Below are 23,963 nucleotides of genomic sequence, written 5' to 3'. Positions count from 1 at the left end.
TGTAGTGTTTAGAAAGCATGCCTGGATATGAGCAACCAAATTTTAAGGGGATGTCGAGGCTCTCTTTTGGACACGCCTTTTGATGGCTCTGGATTATTTAGAAAGTTGATTCGGTGCTCAAGCGATTTAAAGACAGTCTAGCGATGGTACTTTCCTTTGGGCTTGTGTCTCCCGCCAAGCAGTACCACCAGAAGTACTGGATATATAGGGTTTCTAGAAGGGGACTAGCCTAGGGAAAATGGCGCACTTTCCAACCTGTGCAGCAGCAACAGTCCCAGTCATTTTGCGGCAGAGTTTGTGGTGTTTGCTGGCGCCTTTTGCACCAGCAGAGACAGCTCTCCTGTACCTTTTCATCCCCTGCTCCAGCAGCTACCAAGTCACTTTAATTTGCCATCACAGGCCCAGTTGGAAACAGGATACAACTTTTCCTCCCCAGCTGGAGAGCCATCATGATGAACAGATTGATTTTACAAATCATTCTAAGGGTCTAGGCCCTGCTTTTCAATTACTGTCCACCCCATCCCCCCCCCACATCATAGTAACTGTCAGCAGACCAGCTTGCATTCTTGCTGCCATCTCACAACTGCCTGCTTCAGAGAGATGGTAAGGGCACCATCTGTGATAATTTCTCCTACTATACTTGCATTGGACCTTCATCCACGAATGCCTTTCTGTGTAAACACAAAGTCAAGATGCTGACTCTACCCTGCTTTGGACCCAGGAGGTAGATGATGTCCCAGCTGGATGCATATTTTAATATACCCGTCCTACAGGCATTATCTGTGTTTCACTGTGGGGTTGGAACATTTTCCATTTGCTTTGCTTCCCTTTTGTCTTACCTCGTCCCTTCAGGAGTTTATGAATGTGATGGCAGTGGTCAATGCTTACCTTCTGAGGCCAGGCAAGCATAAATTGTAAATTGATACTTGTATAGCGCACTACTCACCCGCAAGGGTCTCAAGGCGCTTGTACGAATACCGCTGTGGAACCCATCCTGGCTTTCCCTGTGAGGTGTCCACTCCTGGGCACCCCCAAGGTGGAGGCCAAGCATCCTTAGCGTTGTGGGGGCCGTTGTGGAGATTAAGCAAGCTATTGCCCAGAGTTGCAGAGTGGGACTCCATGAATGGAATAGGCACCGAGGCGAGAATTGTCAGGTCCGTGGAATTTTGAGCCCAAGACCCGCCGAGGAGGGGAATTGAACCCTGGTCCCGGGCCAGACCTCTGCATCAGGGTCTGCCGCTCTAACCATTAAGCCACACTTCTCCACGAATTCCATACCTCAATGACTGGCTGCTCAATACAGGCTTGACACTGTCAGTCTTAGACCACCTGTGGGTGATGAACAAACTCCTTAAATCTTTGCAGTTTTCCATCAATGACCTGAAAGTCCCATCTGTGCCCTGTGCAGAGGATTCACTTCACTGACGCTGCACCCAGTGGCATTCAAGGCCTTTCCACAGGCACAGTGAGTCCAGGACCTTCAGGATATGACCATGATGTTTTGGGCTCGATCCTGGGTCTCATTGAGGATAGCTGTGATGTACTTGGAGTCCTACCCTTGTGCATACTCCTCGGCCTGAATGCCAGATGGCATATGCAGGCCCTGCAGTAAAACCTTAGGCTTCAGTGGGCCCAGCATTTAGGGCTGCCTTTCCAGCTCCATCCATATTTTGTAGGAGATGGCTCAGGATCTTCTGTGGTGGCAGTCAAATGCCTGTTTTTCGTGTGATGGGCAACTCCCCCTTCTCCACCAAGACTGCATGGTTGTGACAGACACATCACTGTTGAGTTTTGGGGGGGCACCTGTGAGATGTGGTGATCGGAGGCCTCTAGTATCTTGCTGAGAGCCTGATGAACATCAACCTTCTGGAGCTCCCTGTACTCCATCTAGCACTGGTGAGCTTCCATCCATCCATCAAAGGGAGGCTGGTGCATGTCGTCACAAACAATACAACTGCCACATGGTACTGCAGCACGCAGGGCAGAGTGGAGTCCTGGGACCTGTATCAGGATACTTTATAAGTGGCTAAAATAACAGACCATCCTTCTGGTAGCTAACCATCAGGTTAGGTCAGTCATTGCCAGAGCAGATGTCGGCTGTTGGATCACAAGTGGCAACACCACCCAAAAGTGGCAAGAGACATGTTTGATCAGTGGCATATGACCTGGTTAGAGCTGTTCACCACTGGTTAGAATGTGCGGTATTATCGCACTGGAGTTTCCTTCCAGAACCTCACTAAAAGCTGCATTCTGACATGAGTCTCATTTACATCTTCCTGCCACTGCCCTTCCTGGTTCACGTTGTGAGGAAATTCAGGTCAGACTGGGCCAAGTCATCTTAATAGCCTTGGACTACACTAGGAGAGTTTGTTATCAGACCATAGCCTTGGACTACACTAGGAGAGTTTGTTATCAGACCACCTCAGCCTACCGATCCAGCTGCTACTTCCGGAGGACGCCCTTTCTCAGCAACAGGGGAGGGTCTTGCACCCAAGTCTCTGCCACTTAGACTGAGTGGTGACAGTTAAATATGTGTGATGTATCACCTGCAGTAGTCGATGTTTTCCTTGCACCCAAGTGCTCTTTGACAAACTCTCTCTACTGGAAGAAGTTTGTTGCGTGGTGTGGTGATCATCATACCAATTCTCTGCAGGCCAAGCTTTTGGATGCATTATAATCTAGATACACAAATAGTAGGTTAGTAGGAGATGAAAGAAAGGAGTATGTGGGCATAAAACTCTCCTATGCCACTGGCCCTGCTAAAACAGCTATTACCTACATGATTTCCAACCAGACAAACTGAACATTTCTGATGTACAAAGAGCCGCTCAAAGCACTCCCCTGAAGGATTGCGGACTCATTCCACCTGGGTCAAGACTGTCATAATGGCACTAGCAGAGAGGGGTGCCGGTGCTGGAAATCTGTCAGGCATGCGGCATGGACATCAGTGCACATGTTCACAAAAAACTACTGCCATAACAGCCAGATCTTCCAGGAAAGCCATTTTGCCTGCTTGGTCCAGTAAGACTTTGTGGTCTGAATCTACTTTCTATTCTTAAGCTAAGCTGAGCAATCTGCAGTTAGAATTATCCAGCTGAAATTACCTTGGACAACGCTCTTTCTAGTGGATACTCTGTTCAACTACTGATTCCTCACTGCCTTCCCACCTCCCCATACTGTGGAGTGGGCTTCTCGGCATTGTAAAAGGTTCTAAGGTAATTTTGGCTACCTGTCACCTGCAGTTTTTTCCGTAGTGCTCTGTATCTGTGGGAGCTGAAGGCAAAAGATTCAGGGACATATGTACAACCGTTTTTGCGGTCGCAAACAGGAATTCGGCCCGTTTGCGACGGCAAAATTGGGTCTGCCCTATGCACAAACCATTTTTTGCAAATCAGTAACCTATTACCGACTCACAAAATCTAGTTTGCTACTCACTTTTAGGAAGGAGCGTTCCAAGGGCGTCTCTTCCTAATAGTGAGTCTCAATATAATGTATCATTGTTTTGCAACTACATTTGCGGTCGCAAAACACTCGCAGTTTACCACCTACTCCAAGTAGGTGGAAAACCACTCGCAAACGAGAAGGGGGACCCCTTCCCCTCTGTGAATGGGTGCGGAAATATTTTTTAAGAGCAGGCAGTGGTCCCAGGGACCACTGCCTGCCCTTAAAAAATGAAACTGAAGAGTTTAATTTTTCTTTTTTTAATGCATCCCGTTTTCCTTTAAGGAAAACGGGCTGCATTAATAAAAACTGCTTTATTAAAAAAGCAGGACTAGACATGGTGGTCTGCTGACCCCAGCAGGTTACCATCCCTGGGAGTGCTAGCCATTTCCAATGGGGTCGCAAATTTTGCATGCCTCATGACTATTAATGAGGCAAGCAATATGCGACCCCATTGGGAATCGCAAACAATGTCTGAGACACTGTTGTACATTCACTTTAGCGAGTCTCAATTCAACACAATTTGCAACTCGCAAAAGTGAATGGTCGTACATCTGGCCCAAAGAAACTGATATCAGTGGCTGAGGTGGCACTTATTTTTTTTTTAAACAAACTTTATTGCCTTTTACATATCATTCAGCCATTCCCCTGATTGTGGTACAAGTAATTGCATAGCATTTACATGGTTAGCCTATCCCATTACATATCGTACACATCCATGTCTGTATTGAGCCCTGTTCCATCTGTCTGAGGCTTTGCTTAGTAGGGATTCTTCTATGTGGGTCTCAATTTCCCCCCCACTCCCTGCCCCTCCTCAACAAGGTAACTACCCCCCACCCCCTCCCGCCCCGCACTGCTGTCTCCTAAGGGCATCTATTGAGCACAGTGAGTCCCTTCCTCTGTACCTTGCGGTGAACTTTTGCATTTCTCAGTCGCCTCATTACCAGGTCCCGGCCCTCCCTTGTGTAAAGATGTTATATGTCCCCATCTCCCGGGATCTGCATTAGTACTCCATCCTCAGTGCAGAGGTGGCACTTATATGCAGCACTGCTCCTTCACTTCCGGTGCATAGCAGAGTCACAGCAAAGCCATATGGCTCGGTGCTCTGGTGTATTGCTGAAAAATTATCCACCGTAAAAAGGGTTACCGAAGGGACAAAATCTTAAGCACCCACTGCCACACATAGTAAAGCATCACCGGGTAGAGTTCCACAGTTATGCTAATAGTACCGAAATACACATCTGACTGAACACCAATCTGAGAGACAGACTAACTTCACAGATTGCATAGAGCCCTTGAGCCAGTGGAGCCAGTGGATGAAGCACCATTTCTTCTGACTGAATTGAACAGAGCTCCAGGACTAGAACGTCCAGACGGTCTGGATTACTTCCTTCTACATTTTGCAAAGTAAGACATCTGGGCATCATTTGAGGTACAGATCTGTTCTTTACTCCTGAAATCAATGCTGTAGTATTCTCCTACAAATACAAGGCATCTATCAAGTGTGGTTGACAAGAATCCAAGCCGTTGGATCGCTGTACAATTGTTGTGTGCTCTAACGGGTCCTAAAAATTCAAAGACAGATGGCAAAGACTTCAAAAGTATGCAACACAACTTTTTCTTAACTTTTGAAATGTACCCACTGAAACTAGAAATGGAATCTCTCTATGAGCTTCTAGTGGAACCAAGGGGTAAATTCACAATTCACTGCACCATTCACAAGGCGTTTTGAAAGAAAAGAGCTGGGTGCCTTCAAATTCTGGCTCTATCACAATCCGAACCTCCGTTCACCCAGCCTGCTCTGTATTCATCAGTGTAGAATGGAGGCTGGTCTCGAAATCCATGGACCTGGATTCTGGAACGCCTCAAACCACAGTTTTTTTTTATAACCAATTTTATTGATTTGTAAGAGACCAACAAAGTTAAGAGCAGATCTTAACCATGGTTGTTTCAGAAATCTCCAGAAGACTGGAGGCTTCAGACTTGTTATCCTTTGAAAAGATAGTGGCATAACACTTCACCTTTATTTAGACTCTACCTACGGATGACAGCTCTGTGCCCTTTGCACCATTGAACTCTATTTATAGTTTGATCCATTGACGTTTTAAATGTTTTTTCGTTATTTTACATATATGGATTTAATGAAAAATGTATTTAATTATTATGGTATAGTTGCTGACACTTAGAAGTTATTGCTTGTTTGACATAGGAACACATGAGGTATGACTACAATAAAAAAAAAGGACTCTCAGTCTCTATTTTCTATTCTATGCAGTGCTCAGTTGTATTCACAAGGGAACATGTTGACTCTACAATATTTCTAAATAAATTAATCATCTCTTCTTTATCAGTGCTCGGTTGTATTCGCAGACAACATGTTGATTCTTTACAAAACTGTGAAATAAATAAATGAATAGACTGTTCTTATTTACCTTTAACAGCCCCTGTGTCTGCTGGATGTATACTGTATCTCGTTCACAGAAAATGCCTCATAGGAACAGACCGGGTCATCGCTTGAAAACTGTATTATATTGTAATTGCATTTATAAAGCATTTACTATGATTGACAAGGCATTGTAGCACTTTATGGTGGCTAGCACACTACTCTAGAACCCAAGGGCAGTGGTTCATCCAGAGGTTATTCTTTGGTATTAGTTATTCTTTATTGTTGGTTATCGGAATTAGTCTTGTGCTCCCAAGGAACCATTCGATGAATTTATTCTAGTTTCTTTTGTAATCCAGAAATACTTTCATCTCTTGGGAACCACCACACAATGATGCCTGAAAGACAAAAAGACCATTATGATTATGAGATATTTGTTGGGACGGCTATGTTCCCAGCTTTGGATATGGCGCAAACACTCTCCTGAGTGCTTAGGAAACTGGTGTTCAGATTTGTATTTTGGCTTCCAAGCACTCCAGCTCAGTGTGTGTGCTGAGGCCTAGGCCTGTTCTTGTCTAAGCCAAGGTTCAGAACCTGTTCTGTGACCTAGGAGGTGCAGCAGGCATGTCCTCTGTAGGGACTTGGGACTACTGTTCATACCTTTGCTTGTTGACTTCCAGCGGTGGTGGCTGTCGACCGCTTTTTTAGGATTAAGAGTTCTGGGCAGAGCTTTGTAGGTCGAGCCTAGCACAGCGCGCATGCGCTGCTCTAGCAGAGGGCCTCTTAGAATCACTCCAGACATTCTGAAAGATTTCTGAAGCTTGTGCGTGTGGTTGTCACATTCTATTGGCCTTTGTGTGTGGCTTTCCAAAAAATGAAAGCACGCAATTGACCAAAGGCAGATGCATGTCCTACCTCTTCTTAAAATGTTCACTCCCATGGCATTTTGTTCTCGGGAGCGAGCAGGCTAGCAGCTGCATTCCTCCTGGGTCACGTGCTTTCGCTTTTGCTTGTTATCTGAGTCTGCATGCTTGTCATTTAATTGGGGAGTATTGAGGCTGGTAAAGCAATTTATTGCCTTTCCGAACGCTGTTTTAATGTGCAAAATACCCCCCCCCCCCCGCCCTTGCTTAACCTTGCTGTTACTAGTTTCTTCTTTACCTCACCAACTGCAGGCAGCCATGATTGCTCCTTCTCCGGGGCTGCAGCTGACAATTCCTCCTCCCCGTTCACTCTATCTCTTCCGCTGTAGCTTCCTCCTCCCTCCTTCTTTTTGGAATACAGGGTCAACAATATGCTTATGTTTAGGATTCTTTCGATGATTTGTGACTTGCACGCTCGTATGGTGCTGATTCACAGGGGCCACTGCTTCAATGTAATTTAGCACTTCCCTCGTGGCACACACTTCACGGATGCAATGCAATGTTCTTTTAATCGATGCACCCGATGTTCGTGTAATTTATGCACCGGCTTCGCATGATATTCTTTTTATTTATTTAAGCTTTTTGGGTTGGTTGTGTTAACTTTAAGGGTTTATCTAATTCGTAGGCATATCCTCGCAGGCCGCATAAACCTCTTGTCAGCTGGTCTCTAATAAGTGCCTTGCTGCATTCGAAAGGCACGCCGTGTGCTACATTTTGTTTTTGTTTAATTTCTCTCACTGGCTGAGTGCCGGTGGGGGAGGGACCCTGTGCGCTATGCCTACCTTCATGGCACACGCTTCAAAGACTGGCCATGCACAGTGCTGCAAGTTTAACTACAGACTACAGCATATTGAAGCAATACCTTACTGCGGACAGCCACGTTTAACTATAGAAACATTGAAGGAAGAAACATTCTTGAGGAACGTGAGTAACCCGCCCATGTGGGAAATTTCGCTTACAAAGTTAATTTTCCCAAAATGTATTGAGCTGGTTAGATTTTGTGGAATTTGCAGTGTTATCACAGTTTTGAGGGTTTCCCCAAATGCCTCACCTCAATGCGAACCATGTGCGAAAACACATGCTCCGCCTATCCCTCGCTTCAAGCTGTTCTCTCTTGCATCTGCCCCCTCCTCCTCATCTACCACAGGGACGTGGAACATTTCACTGTATGCTCGTCCCTCCCTCCTTTATGTCCGTGTCCCTTTGACTTCTCAGACCTTGTGCATTTCTCTGCCTTTACCTCTCTATTTCAGCTCACATTCACTTGATCTTTCTTTTTCTTCTGTTTTTCATCTCTAGCAGTATACTAAAACCACAAATGAAACAAATTCAGGTCCCATCGGGTATCGACACTGCATCCACTTCCGTAGCTGTCTACTTTCTCCTTCTCTTGCCCTTCAATAATATGTTTTTTCTTTATGGCAAAATACTTAAAAGGTCCCAAAGGCGAGACCTATTGGCTATGCCAATGCTTTTTTTTATCTAACTCAAAGAGTGCAGTCTATTTGTATACCTTTCTGCTGGGATGTGCCAACCCAGCCCTTACACTGACATATTATATGTTTGTCGAGTGCGTGTGTGCAGAGTGGATGTATCGCACTTGTGTTATTGCAAGACTCCTTGCGTAGTATGAGTGTGATTGGTGTCACCCTTGGGCAGGGGTCTTCAAACTGTGGGGCGCGACCCCCAGGGGGGGCGTGGAGCGATGCAAAGGGGGTCACGCATTCCCAAGCACACTTCTGCCGAGGCCCAAGGGATTCAGCCCCCCTCTTCCTCCATCCTGTGTCTCAGCCCAGGCTGCTGCAGTGCAACTCGAGCTGCTGGAGGCTCAGCTGGGCAGTGTCTATCTCCGGCACGCCCGTCCGAGTTTTTCACAGGTCTTTAAAGACCATTTGCATATTTGCATGCCTTTGTGAACCGGTTACAAAGGCTTAGTGTCCCCCCCCCCCCTTCCAGTACCCCCTGGGTCCTCACTCTGCCTATTCCTTACATTTGTATTTTAGATTTACTGCTGTAGTGTGAGAATGCATTTAATAAAAAGGAATATAAAGTAGGGTTGCGAAAAGAAAAATGCGAGCCATGTGTTATTTAAAGAGCCTACAAAGACCTTCTCTTGACACCAAATAGACTTATAAATAAAAAAGTATGTATTCATTCGTTATGTGACTTTTCTGTCTTTGTTCTCTTTAATTATCAGTCATGGATCATTGCGGCAACCCTAGAACGCAATTAAAAGTGCTTTCTATTTATATTTGCTGTTCAAATTATGCACAGATAGGTGCTTAAAATACTGTTTTAGGTGATTGCTTATTTTTGTACCAACTGGGCCATCAAAATAATCTGCTGGCTACCCTAACCATAGGACTGGACGTTTGTTGCAGGATCAGCACATTATTTATTTCCTCCACCCTCGATCCCAGATTGATGCCATAATAGCAATAGTTTAACTTAGATCTTAAACCCTACGCTGCCTCCAATAACATGCTGAGTTACTTCAAGTGCCTGGGAATAAACCCTGCATTCAGGCAACTCACTCATCATTCTCGCCCTTCTCTTTCACGCTTACCCTGCACTCACAGCATTCACAATGCACTCTCACTGATTACCATGCATTCACACCATTCACCTGCTCACCCTGCACTCATAGTGATCACTTTGCACTCACAATGCACTTGTGCTGTTCACCCTATACCTCACCCTGCAGTCACACGAGGACACTACTCACCCTGCACTCATGTGACACTTCACTCACCTGTCCCCCTCACTGCTCAATATGCAACTCACTCAAACAAGCCCATCAGTAATCATACATTCATTCGTCCCATTCTGAACTTGCATCCACACTCAAATTCGTACGGCCACCTCACTCACCCTGCAGTCACTCCTCTCACCCTACTCTCACACTGTTGCATCTCTCACCATGCACTCACATGGGCACTCTTGTCACCCACACAGTGCTTTAATGTGCCTGCTACAAAGAATATGTACCATGCCGATCACAGAAATGAGTGTGACTAAAATATGAGTAGCGCTATAAAAAATGAAATGTTTGTCAGAAAGCTGCTATAGAGAGATGAAGTGCATTGTTGGTGAGTGGTAGTGAGGGAATTCATGGAGAAGAAGGAAACGGAGGTGGGGCACCAAAAAAGACTGTTGCACAGTGTGTAACCAGTGTTAGGGCCAGCCGTGGCTAGGAGTGTTAGCCCCCACCCACCGAAGTTCTGGTCTAGTGGCTCCCCTGCTTCTCCCTATTATTATTATTTACATTTGTAGTGCACTACTGTTACCAAAAGATGTCCTGAGGCTTATAACCATCTGCTGCCGGAAGGACAATGAGAAACACACAGAAGGAGAAGGAGAACCAGCCAAATGGGGTGACCTACAGAGCATAGAGCCAGGTTTTTATATCTTCCTAAAGGATGATAGATTCTTGGTGGAGCAAAGCAAAGGAGGGTGCAAGTTCCATAACTGCGCGGCCTGCACCAAAACAGCGCGACAGACAACTCATGCCTTCTTGAATTAGGGAACAAAAAGCAGATTGGCACAGGCCGAGAGGAGCATACGGGCCCGACCCATATGCTTGGTGAGGAGCGATGCGAGAGGACAGCAAGGGAGTGAGAGAGTTAGATTGAAGAGGTCAGGGATGAGGAGAAATGTGAAGTGCTGAAGAGAAGTGTGGACACGCAAAAAGTGAGTGTGAGCCAAAGGTGAGTGCTTCTGTTAGAACAAAGGGTAGATGTGAAAGATGAATGGGGGGACTGGAGAGGTGTAAGATACAAATAGACAAAAATTTGAATGCAGAGACGAGGTGAATGAGAAGTGCTGAGGGGCACGGAAGTTGACGGGGCCAGAGAGGCCATGAGATAAATGCGAGAGACTGTTCGAGATGAGGGCAGTGAAAAGACAGAATGGCAAGAGGCGATTAAAGGTGAAGTGAGAGGTTGAATAGGGAGAGTTCAGAAGTTGTAAAAAGGGGTGAAAGAAAATGGCCTGGAAAGTGAGAGAGGGATCCGGGTTTGGGAGAGGAGAGAGGGATGGAAGGGAGGGAGTGAGTGAGTGAGAGGAAAGCTGCATGGATAAACTGCCTAACTCTGCACAAAACCGCCAGGGTTTTAAGGGACCCCTGCTTCTCCCGGTCCGGGCCAGGTGAGCTTCTAATGTGGCAGCACGTATTCCTGCGGAGTGGAAGCCCCTTCAAAAAGGTTGACTAGAAATCTTTCTGATGTTAATTGCTGTATTTTGGTTATAAACAGGTACTGATGGGGTGGAAACTTTCCTCTGTGTTACTGTGTGCAAAAAATTAATTTTCATAATAATGAAGCAATGCTATCCCAAAATACGCTGCATCACATAACATCATTTACATTTTCTTCCCACACAATTTAGTCAAGCCTGTCGCGTAATTTGGTCCTCACCTGCCTCATAATTCCAGTAGCCCTGCCTACAGGTTTAGACATTTTTGTCAGGAGGGGGTCCTTACACCTCAAAATGTTGACAAGGGGGTCTCGGCATCCAAAAGTTTGAAGACCTCTGCCCTAGGGACTGGGGGCACACTGGCTGGGTTTATCTTCACAGTTCTAGGACAAGATACCGACTCTCAGTCTTTCAGACACGGCCTCATGTCACCGTCCATGTGCAGTGCTGCTCAGCGTTGTGGCTGTTACACAGCAGAGACCTCCAGCGGCAAAAGGAGTCACTGAGATGGCCCTGCAGAGCCTCATATAAGTGCCACCTTTGCACGGTGATGCCAGTTTATTTATCTTTCTCCTTTAGCTTCCACAGACACTTGGCGCCCAGTGCGGCAGCACCATCCGCACTGCCCTAACGCCGGCCCTGCATAGAGGGTTGATGGCCACCGCCCCAGACCAGATGGGTGCAGTCACATTATACATTGATTACAACCCGCAGCGCGTGCAGAACCCTCGGACGCCTGTGTGTATTTGGTGTAATGAAACGTGCTGGAGTCCTGCTGAACGTTCAGCGCGCGGAGCGTGGCAGTGCGTGACCATTTATGGCAGCGCGGCAGTGTAATTGCATTCTCTTTGTGTCATCATACTTACAGACATTCTTCGGCCTCTCTTTCAGAACACGATGTTAATATTTCAAACACAGTTGTAAATGGACTGACACCAAGCAGCAATGGACAAGAGAAAGGTAGGAGGACCGCTTCACTACTTGATTTTGTGCGCAGCGGTGCCATTTGTGTAGTACTGTAGTCTTTACAATGCAATGTGTGACTTTTTAAGTAATCCACCGTGCATGTTGCTGTTCCTGCCTGCAGCATTCGGAATGGTTATTCTTGAGGACTGATGATGTTTGGCGCCCTTTTATTATTGTCTTAGTGCGTCTTCTGCGTCCTCGTCACGAGCTACGGCATTTCGAGTGGCACTGCGTGTTGTCGGTATGCTCTCGCGTGAAGCAATCCCATGCACCGGTTGCCTTCTTGAGACATTGGGGTGTTTGGGGGATCTGAAGCGACTCTCCTCTGTCGACTACTGTAAATACCGTGTCCAGCACAATAAGCTTGAAATAGGATTGCTGTTGAAATTCAGATATACAATATCACAAACTCATACATGTCAACATTTCAGAAGAGGGAGATTTGTTTTTAAAAATCGGGAGAATGGGGCGTTGAATCGGGTTACTGTCATGTATGGGCCTTGGAAGTATGTTGCTGCAGAATCGGACATTTGAAACGCAAATGCACGTTTGTTTCTTACCTTTCAGAAGCATGGAGCGCAATGCCAGGCAAAGAGAGGGTGATATAAGTGTGGCAGGTTGCTGACATTGCATATACCAACCCGTCGCCTCCCCCCCCCCCCCCCCCCCCCCCCTCGTGTGTGGCAGCCCTGGCTGAAACAGCTTCCCGAGCCGCCGCGAGTACTTCACAGGTGTTTAAAAGACCATTCGCTTGTTAATGAGGCTTTGTTGGTTTGTCACACCTTCTAGAGCCCCCGCATCGCCACTCTGACTTGCTGGAAGAATTAGCACGTTACACAATACCAAGCCCTGTCAGGTGAAACCCCGAGGAATCGGGCTTTTGCTTGCAGGAATCGGGATGCGGGAGACTAGCCTGGAAATCGGTAGTCTCCCGCCTGAATCGGGAGGGTTGGCTGTGTCTGCAAACTGTTGTTTCAGCAGGGCCATAGCCTAATGCTGCCCCACGCCTTCTCTCCTCCCATTTCTCTGTCATCTCATTTCCCTGTTTTCCTGGCAGTCCTTTCTCCTCTGTTGCTCCCTGTCTTGCCCCAAATGTTCAGTGCCCTGTTTTCACTCCATTTGCCCCATCTCATTTAACCTCTCGGCCGCTCATGTCAGTATCTTATCCAACCGCGTCTCTTAGTTTTGCTTGTTCCTTCAGCTCTTTCATGATCCCTCTGGTTTCTCCTCCACTCACTCCTCCCCTCCCCCGCATTGCCCCCTCCAGCATGTCCAGTCACCCCTCCCCTGTGCCTTCACTCCTCTCACTGACTCGAAGTCCACCCCTGGGGATGTGCGGCTCGCCCGGGTGTGGAAGAGGCCCCGTCCCTGCTCCCAGGGAGACGAGCTCCCGAAGTCTCCACAGCTCCATTCTTGGACCTGACTAGAGGAGGCTTTAACAATCATGTAAATAAAGTAGAGAGAGAACTTCCATTAGCACATGTTTTTGTATTTTTACAGTCTCAGTTCGTTCTGAAAACACCTTAAATTTAGATTAACAGAGCTTTAGCCCTTTATGCTGAAGATTTAACGAGATATTTCAACTTGCGGACACAGTTCTGTACATTGACAACCCCCACTCATTCAGTAGAACAGATACATCAACGTATGACACATTACTCCATCAGGGCAACAAACACTTATACAATGTGCCTCTAAAGGAGGTAATCTAGCAAGGCGTCGCCTACATTGCAGAGCTCTTCAACTTTTTGATGTCAAGCCCCTCTGAACAAAATGTTGCCCACTTCTTTCCAACACTGAATTTGTGCAGTAGAAGGGAAGAGCGGGACAAGAAGGGCAGGAAGGAGCTGGTCTTATTAAATCATGCTGCCCCCCCGGCTCTTTGTAAAAACAGGTTTGTGTTTTACGATGCACTTCTGCTTTTTCAATGCGGTGTATGCATCAGATGGTTTAAAAATACAAGAGTGCACGTGCTGTCCTCTTCCTTCAGCGGTCTATGTCTCTAATTGATAATATATTAACGTAGGAAAGTAGGATCTGCTTTTATGGTCACCCCCACTTTGTGCCTGGTGCTATGCTGTTTCTGACTAGTCTGACTGGGATCCTGCTAATCAGGACCCCAGTCGCTGTGCTTTCTCCCCTAAATTGGTATGGTAAGTACTTAGGTACATCCCAGATTGGACACTGGTGTACCCTTATCAGTCCCTAGTATATGGTACTGAGGTACCCAGGACATAGGTACACCAGGTCCCCCATGGGCTGAAGCATGTGTTATGCCACCCATGGGAGGCCACTCAAACTGTAACTACAGGCCTGCCATTGCAGCCTGTGTAAGCTGGTGCTAGCACCACTTACACAACAGATATAGGTTTCCCTATATCTGAGGTCACTCACTTAAAACCTATAAGTCACCCCTAAGGCAGGCCTTTCAATCTTGAAGGCAGGATGGTAGGTTATAAGTGTAAGGGTGCCCCTGCATGAGCAGGACACTCCTACAATCTCGGAGTTCATTCTCCCCTGTTGTAAGTGCATCAGCCATTACGAGACGTAGAGTGGCCATGCATCCTTACGCTATCACCCTCTCTAAACTGGCTGTAACGAACCCTATCATGTTTGATATCAAACATGTTGGAATCATACCCCCTGGGGTATGATTCCATGCACTGTAAAGCTCCTCCAGGAGGCCCTCAGTGCTCCTTGAATCAGTCTTCTAGACCTGGACAGCACCACATAGCTGCTGCCGACCAGAGACACGATTCTGCCCTCCTACCTGCTGAGCCAAGCTTGAGCAGGGGAAGGCAGAACAATAGGTATCCTGTCACAAGGAGGTGTGACCACCTCCCAGACAGGGTTTAGTGTATTGGGACCGGGTGGAAGGGCTTGCCAGCGTCACTCAGTCTGCTTGAAGGGCACATTTGGTGCACTCCTTGCATAGTCCAGTTCAAACCAGCTCAGGGAGCCGTTGGCTTCCGCTCTGGTGCGAAACTGGACAAAGGACTTAGGAGTATCCTCCCCACTGTCCGACCCCTCCCCTGGGAGGGAACCCTGAATCATCCCAACCCTTTTCCTAGGGTACTTAAGGGCCTACCTGAGGGTGGGTCCCTAGATTTCTTGTGGGGCAAGATTAATTTCAAGACACCACTTCTTCTTCGACCGTCTGGGCACTCTGGACTTCGCTCTAGGCATCAACGGTGCAACCGTGAAGACTCCTGCTGCTCCTGATCTCGTCGCCCTGCTCGTCTACTGCAACGTCCGTGCCTGTGCTCCATACAAGAACCTTCCAAGGCCTGTGGATATCTAAGACACCTTAAGGAATCTCCTTTGAAGTGAAGGAGTCACTTCCCTGCATCTGTAGACATCGCAGCTGAGCTGACCAGTCTGCTGATCCTGGGCTCCCACAGATTATGAAAGGCTCAGCAACACAGGGGGTGGTTCTTTACTTCCCTCGAGGCCTGCCCTCTCCTCTCACCAAGTTTGAGGCCCGTATCCATTGTCCGAGCCGCAGGAACCGAACCCCTGTGCACCGCGTCGACTTGCTGTTGCAAAGGCTTGTTGGCTTTCTTCCATCAAGATCTTCGGGCTCCAAGTAGCCCCAACCTCAAACATTTCCTGTGACCAACCAAGATCTTTGTCCATTGCTTGCACCGTGGGCCTGCATCTTTGGTGAGCTGCTCGAGGTCCTCTTGTGACTTCATTCCCTTCGGCCTGTGGGTTCTCTTGAGGGTCTTCTTTGACTGCTGCAGCCTCTCCTGCTTGCTCAGGGGCCGGCCTGACTTCCCTGCTTGTGGTGAGTCACCTGGGCCTTAGTGGTCCCAACACTGCACCTTCTTCACTTTCCACGTTGTTTGAAGTTGCCAAGGCTTGTTGGTGCTCCCGACGGACACCAACGCCTCAACTTTCGGCATCTGACGTGGGACAGCTCATGAACAGCTCCTGGTGTTCCACAGCGTCGCCTGGTCCTCACAGCTGCAGCTCCAAGGTCACCGTCATCTCTCCTGCAACCTCTGACATCGGAGGGCATTCGTCTTCCATGCCTCCTGGTCACCCCTGAGCGGCTTTGACTCTGTCCCCTCTGCTTGCAGGTTTTTCACATCTCGAATCCACTTGTGCGTTCCACCATACACTTTCACCTTCTCCAGCAGCGGCATCTTCATGAAGTCTCCCATTGAGTTTGACTGCCGTTTCCAACGCCACTTCCCACCTATGCACCAGGCTTCCCTGGTGTAGGTATCCTGGTTCCTAGGGTATCCACGGGTGGGGTGGCTCTCCAACCTTCTGTCCTCCACGGAGTTTCTTCAGGGTCCACTGGGATGGGTCCTTCTTCTTTAAAATTGCAACCGCGACGTACCCGTTGACTTGTATTGAGAACGCGGCCGTGTTCCCACACTGCACATAACCTCCGTGGGGTTCGTAGACACTCACCTTGGGTTGTTCCTTGGGTCCCCAGCACTTCTGCATCTTCTGGGTACAGTCTTGACTCGAATCATGGTTTGCATATCACTATTTTAGTATATAGTTTTGTCTCCCTCTGATGACCACTGTGTATTTCGTGCTACTTACCTGTTCCTACTGAAAAGTATTGTGTGCATTGTGTATATCTCTAGCTAGGAGATATCTGTATGTGTTAGTGAGTATCTTATAATAAATACATATTTTTATAAATACACTGTGTGGTTCTTTTTCACTTAATCTGTACCTATGAGATTATGCTCTGGTAGAACATGCTCTGGTAGAACAATCTGCTTTACACTCCTTCTGGACTAAGCCTGAAGGCTGCTCTCCACAGCTTAGAGAGCTTTCTAAAGTTATCTAAGACCACTAAAATCACCATAAGGGTTGTCTAGATTCGGGCATGGTGCCTACTTACATAAGTGTACATCATATACCAAGCCTGCTTCTCACAATTAACATCTCATTTTTATATAGCGCTACATACTACACCTCTTCCTTCTCCAGATGCTAATAAAATAAAAAAAGCTCATGCATCTCGCAACCACACCCCTGCTCCGTTGGGGTAATTGTTCCAAAGCACCACACATGCTGACCCTCTGATCCCTTAGTGGCACATTGTATATATTGCTGCACACTGCACTTCTGCATTCACATAGTGCGGTAAGTAAAGTCTGCTATTCAAAAGAGACCCCAGAACTTCACACCCCTCCCCTGGGCACAACCTGGAGAGGATGAAACACCCCTACAGGGGCGCGGCCTACAGTATGAAGACCTTCGCTGTATCGCAAACAGGTGCAATGTTATAAACAGATGCAACACCAAAGTCAAATGCGGACCAAAGGCTGAAGTATCACCCCAGAAGTGGTTGCAGAAAGAGTTCTTGGTGGTGGGGGTGGGGGGGGGGGGGGGGGGGGTTGTATGTAATTTGGCTTTAGGGTGCAGCATTTGGAACTGAGGTATCAGGGAGGGATTCTCTTCACACAAGTGCACGAGTACCCAAGCCTGTAATGTGAAGGTGACTTCCCACCAAAACTAGGGGCAGTACAAGCTTTGCAATACCGCTAAAGCAGACTGGCAACTTAGTTCAGACTTCGCTCTTCGACTTTCGAGGTTCTGTGTGTGCCTGTGCTGACAGTTACCATTATGACCTGGCACCCCCTACACACCTCAGTTACTCAGCTTCAGCATATACTGCACTGGAGTCAGCTGGCGAGCCCCTCTTAAATCCCAACAGGAAAGAAACAGTGACACCACCAGCATTGGGGCGATTAAAACAGTACAGTGAAGAAGACAGTGGAAGTACATTTGTTCAGAAACAATCCCATAGCAGTGTCTATGAACAAACAAGGAGACAGCATAACAAATAAGTGGATCTAGTGTAAAGAATGAGTGTGACAGGAGCAGAGTTTACATCAGGGTTTTCTGAAGTCGGTCCTGGAGGGCTGGATGCACGCCACATTTTAGGCATATCCCCGTTTAGATAAATGTAGTTATCTCGGCATGAATCCTGCCCTGCAGGACCGACTTTGAAGAACACTGGTTTACGTGAACCAGGGTGTATAACCCATTGTGGCAGCGTCAGCACCACCTTCATCAGTTAGCCCAGGAACAATGGCTGTACTACTTACATCTGTGGAGCGCACTTGTGACAGGAGTGGTAATACCTGCTCAAGGCCCACAGAAACAAATACACAGCACAAAATACATGGATGGAAAGCTTGACTTATTCCCAGTCACTGGTAATTTCCCTGGTCTCTGTAGCTTGCCATTGTTTAGGTTGTCTGTTGTATTATAGAAAGGAACCAACCATATGCAGATCAGTCTTGGCCCTGCCCCCAAAGACATGGTCCAACTCATACAGCCAGGCCCGCTGAATCGACACATGGGCCACCCCATACCAGTTTCAGCCTTGTTTGTGAGGTGTGGCTGGAACCCAATGCCACAGTGAGCCGTGGGGCATGTCTTTGCATTCATTGTGTCTCACTAAGAAAGCAACAAAGTCATCAGTGAAATGCTTGTATTAATCTTGTCAGCACTCATCAGTGAGGCGCATTTTGAATCATATGGCACAGTGAGCTGGTGGACCCATTTATTTGCCCAGAAGGTGTCTCACTAAGAAAAACTAAAAAGTGATAGGTGGGATGCATGAAATAATCTGGTACTTACTCCGAGTGACATTGCAATCCATTGATTATTTTGCTCATTGTCTCACTACAGCAGGCAGGGAAGAATTACATGAAAATCAGTCCTGTTCCTGCTCCAGGAAGATCCTAAAATGCACTGTGGAAAACAGTCCTATGTGTGAATAGTTCCTTCAGAAGCAGGTGTAGCTGTTGAACTCTTTACTCACTATCCTGAGCAGATATTGGTTGTTCTACTTCGAAGGACATTTGCAGGTCTAGGTCAATTGGTGAAGAGAATGTCTTGATGGATGCTTTCAAAAGTTCCATGTTTACATTGAAAATTGTGGTGGGTGCAGCTATAGAGTCCTTTGGGGAGACCGTTTCTGTTTGACCCTGCACTTTGTTGTCCAGCCCTCAGCCCAACGCACGGAAGCACTTTATCCGGAGCCCCTGGAGGGGCTTGAAAGGCAGCACGGTGGTCACGCGACGCGGGACGCGCGTGGGCTCGTCACGGGCGAAGACCGGGCCAAGACGGGCCCGTCTTAGCCCGTCATAGACTGACAGAGGCTGGGCCGGGCCACAGCTCTGTCGTCCTTATCCTCGTAGCAAGGTACTGTGACTTGGTGACATTTCTGTTAGTAACACGGCATATGGAAAAGAACTTTGTAGTCATTTCCTATTGACTTCGAATTAAGCAGGGTTCATGCTCTGATGTTATTTATTTTTTAAGGGAGCTTTCGAAGGGCATTAAGTCTTCCGAAAAAATAATGACTACAGCTACTTCTATCTTCCATTGTTGCTTTCTGTAAAAGTTTTTGGTATTATATTTTTTCTTTGATATTAGTGATCTGTATGTGATACATTTAGCATGGGGAAGAGAAAAATAACGAGTACCCAGAATAAGAAGTTAGCTAAATCACGGGAGCATTCCCGCCAGTCTCTACTTAACTATCTCACTGGAGCTGTAGGTGCCATAGAACGGCAGATCACTACGGTTGAAGAGGGAGGCTTTAAAACCCGGGGCGGATGAGAGCGCTACAGTGATAGCTAGTTCTAATTCACATGAGGTTCAGAGAAGTACTCTGGGTACAAATGGCTGTGTGGTGAATATTTCTGACCACTTGTCATTGTCAGGCAGTGAGCAGGAGTACGATGCACCACATCAACCACCGAATAAGCGCGCTAGGAATCCGGATAATTGCCCTAGCACCCCGAGGTCTCGGGCCCTTCAACTGAAAGGCTCTCTCCTAAGACTCCCAAAAGGGCCCCTAAAAGGGTAAAGTCCACTCCAGCTACTAAACCTGAAAATTGGGAAAAATCAATAATTGGCTCAAATAGGCGCACTCAGAGTGAGGTAGGGAAGTTAAAAGTAAAGCTGGATGCTCCTGATACATTGATCAGAGAAAGTTAATGTAGTTTGAGAACTAGAATAGGCACTATGGAGGCAACCTTAGTCAAATGTTTGGATATACTTCAGTCATCAGTACCTGACAGAATGCGTTTGCCTTGTCACATTATTAATGATGACCACCATAATAATAGTACCAAGTCAAACTACACTGGTTCTGTTATAGGTACACATAACGCCCCTAAATATGTGCCCCCTGCCATTACTCAACAAACCCCTCTTGCTAATACTGAGGTACACCTATCCGCTATTACACCAGTTGTGATCAAGCCTACACTTATTCCACCTTTAGTAAATACAAATTGTGCGACCATGACTCAGGGGACGCAACACATTACATACCTAGATTTACCGCCAGCTGTTACACCGTATGTAGTGGTGTTAGTTAACATACTCACATTAGCAGATGAGACGGTAGAATCTTGGGAGAATTTAAGGAATAAGTCCTTACAGTGGCTCAGCACCAGGACAGGTTTAACTGAGAATTTATTTGATGAGTTTAAGATGGCAAGGAGAGTGGGATGGCTAGGAAGAGGGCCAAAAAAAACTCCAAGGGGACTGTGTTGTGTTGTCATTTAAACCTCCAAATCTAGTGAGACTGATATTGAATAGAATTGGAGATGATTTTATGGGAGGCTCACATGTTAATGCTGTTCCTCTAGGATACTTTTACCAATTCCCAAACAGGAATAATCCTAGGTCTAACTGGGAAAATCTCACCCCGCTCTATAGGAGACAGTTTAATATTCCTACCCAAAACCGTTTCGATAGACTCAACCACCTCAAAGAAGTGGATTGACTGAGTCTAGAGGACTCTATTCAAGGCATAACAACTAGAGGCTTGGAGGATTGGGGCATTAAGGGCACCTTAATAACGAGTCCCAGTGTCACAAAAGTAGAACAACCACGCCAAGTGACATTGGTAAACATAGAAGCAGCTGACGCCATTAACATAGAGAAGGTGGATGCCTTGGAACATACCCCCATGCCCCATAATGAATTCATACCATCGCTTGTTGAGGGAATTGGGGGAAAGACTGGTAGCAAAGGGAGGAATGTTAAATGCCAGATTATGTTTTGGTATGTGGCTGGTTTGAAAACAAAAGTGACCAATAAAGTATGGGTGGATTATGTGAGCAATTACGAGATATTAAGTTTGCAGGAAACTTGGGTGGAAGAGCCAATCCATATGTGTAGCTTTAAAACGTTTCACACCCCAGCAAATAGGTCTATTTATGGTAGAGCAAAAGGGGGACTTTGTACCTACATTTCCAACCATCTAAATACAAGGAAAATTGAACTAGTTGTTAGTAATAGATACTATCAAATTGTTAATATGCATGTAGATTAGGCATCCTGTGTGATAATACTGAATTTTTATAACAACGCTTCCTCGGAAACATGGGAGGAAACATTTAGAATTTTGAGTAGAGATGTGATCAACCTGCAAACACAGATATCCAAAGATGTTTTTGTTATTTGGGGAGGGGATTTTAACTGCTTTTCATGTCAAAAAGGTGATAAGGGCTTCTGTGGGATAACATACGGGGAAGACACTAGCCTTTCGCATTTCTCTCATACAGCACATGGAGTCCTACTCAATGACATCGCATTTTCTTGTGATATGGGGTTTGCTAATAACCTATGTTTACCTGAGGTCCCATTTAGTCCAACTTTTAATAGACGAGGTGTCTTTTCAATAATAGACTACATTTTGATATCTAGCAGACATTCCCCCTGTGTTAAGAATTTTATTACTCATCATATCGCTTTAAGCTATCATTTTCCGTTAAGTATTGATATTATGGTGTTTAATCAAGATTTTAATACAAAAGGCAGATCCGCGCAGTTTTGAAGAATATCACTTTGAGCAGGCAAAATGGATACGCACTGAAGTGGATGAAAGTGAACCCAGAGGAATTTGTTACCAAATAATTAAAGAGGTGTAAAAATACGTTCCATGCCTGCCTCGATGAAAACTCCTCTCAACCAGAAATTATAGAGAATTTTTTGGTAATTTCAACCCAAATTAAAGAAATTCTCTGGGTAAACGCTAAAAGGAATGATAACCACCGTGAAGGGTGGTTTGACTCCATTTGCACTAAGGCCTACACTAAACTTAAACATGCATTAAAGGCCAGAGTGAAGGATCAGGACCTTATTAGGGAAGCTAGAAGGAATTACAAGAGGGTATTAACTGTAAGGAAGAATCAGCTAAAAGAGGAAGCTTGGAATGCCTTACATGAGGCCTCGATTGACCGCGATTCTGCTGCATTTTGGAAGGTGGTTAACGCGCCTTTTTTCGCTGACAAACCTAAAGCCACCATAGTTATTGCCATCTCTGAGTCAGAGTGGGTTTCCCATTACTCTCAAGCTCTATACCAACCAAATATTTGACAATCAGGGAACTTTAGTGTATGAGGCCGCTCCGGAGTTTTCACCCATTTTCCAAAACTCTAGATTGGATCTTACTTTGAGCGAGGTTAACGTGGGGCTGGGCCCGGATGGTATTCTGGTTGACCTGTTCAAAAACAATATGGAATTATGGGGACCACTCTTAATGCAACTTTTTAATGCCTGTTGTTCCAGGGGGTTTTTATCGTCTTGGTTTGAATCCATTATCGTTCCTATTTTTTAAAAGGGCGATAGGGCGAATCTAGCTTGTTATCGCCCAATTTCATTATTAGATTCTACAGTCAAGATAATAGGACGTGTGGTTTTAGATAGACTACAATTGTGGGTGGAGGAGCACTCCATTTCAAGCAACTTGCAATACGGCTTTCGTAAGGGCCTTGGGACAATTGATCAGGGTCTAAACCTACATATTCTTTTAGCCAAATATACTAAAGCCAAAAGGGAAAGGCTGTTTTTAACTTTTGTTGATTTAACATCAGCATTTGATTGCGTAGTCCACGAAAAGCTTTGGGTAATTTTAGAAGGGCTGGGGGTGGACAACTCTATAATTTCTTTTTTAAGGCAGCTATATTCAGGGGCAAAGGCGAGGGTCCGTTTTGGACAGCGGGGTGATTGCACTAATCACTTTAGAGTTTCGAGAGGAGTGCGGCAAGGCTGTGTCCTTGCCCCATTCCTATTTACGTTATATATAAATGATCTTGAAAGTACTTTAATCAAGGAGTGCAGGGATTTGCCATTGGTAGCTACACGCCCCATCCCTGCACTTCTTTATGCAGATGATGCGGTCCTGATGGCCCGTACGCCCATTGGTCTTCAAAGGGTAGTAACTTCCTTTACAAAATTTATGACAAATTTGGGCCTCACAATTAATTGTTCAAAAATGATCTCTATGAAATGTGGGATTGGGGCAAATAAAAAGAAAAACACAATTTTTATCAATACCAAGGCATTAGAGAATACTAATACTTTTTCTTACCTAGGGATCCTATTTGATCAGTCAGGCTCTTGGAGCAGGGCTATCAAAGCAAGAAGGCTGCTATTCAGTAAATCACTGATGGCTTTAACACATTTTAGCAGGAAACTGGGTAGACGCTCTCCAGGGGAACTGTTATGCATATATAGAGCAACATGTGGAGCGATTGCCATTTATGGAGCAGGAATCTGGGGATGCGCTAAAGTTAACTCACTCCAAGTGGCAGAAAACATCTTCCTCAGGTATCTTTTGGCAGTACCAGAGAGTACGTCAACATTTATCTGTCATACAGAATTGGGCCTGCCATACCTTGAGGATGTGATTAAGATACAGCCTGTTCTCCTGTGGCATAGGGTTTGGACTACTGAAGAGTCTGTTTTTAATCGCCATATTCTAAAGGACGCACTGGGAATTGATGGGGCCAAACATAAAAGATAGCTAAAATATGTTAAAACTTTTTTGATTGAAATAGGACATATCGAATATTATAATGACCCCTCTACTATGTGCAGGGTATCGAGAAAGGACCTTAAAAATCAATGCATGTCATACATGAGCGAATCGGCCAAGATCACAGTGGTAGCACACCACCTCACTTTGATCTCTGTGTTAAAAAGATTGGAACTGAGACGATGTCGCCCTGCATTCCTGGTGTTGCAGAATTTGGATAATGTATTAACTATCG

General features: G+C 46.1%; 1 protein-coding gene across 43 annotated transcripts in view; it reads left to right on the top strand.

Annotated features, from left to right (window-relative positions):
- SORBS1 (sorbin and SH3 domain containing 1) overlaps positions 1-23,963 on the top strand; it is a 1,103,390-nt gene that overhangs the window by 551,760 nt on the left and 527,667 nt on the right. For 40 of the 43 annotated variants that reach the window (XM_085603602.1, XM_085603630.1, XM_085603622.1 and 37 more), the window contains one exon: positions 11,833-11,901. The exons of the other annotated variants lie outside the window; for them this stretch is intronic. In XM_085603602.1, the coding sequence (XP_085459728.1) occupies positions 11,833-11,901 (69 nt within the window). The remainder of the gene's footprint in view (positions 1-11,832; positions 11,902-23,963) is intronic. 43 annotated transcript variants of the gene reach the window in all.

Source organism: Triturus cristatus, chromosome 1_2, assembly GCF_964204655.1.
Source record: "Triturus cristatus chromosome 1_2, aTriCri1.1, whole genome shotgun sequence".
Lineage (NCBI taxonomy): Eukaryota > Metazoa > Chordata > Amphibia > Caudata > Salamandridae > Triturus > Triturus cristatus.
Note: the sequence above shows the minus strand (reverse complement) of the source record. Positions and strands in the feature narration are given on the sequence as shown.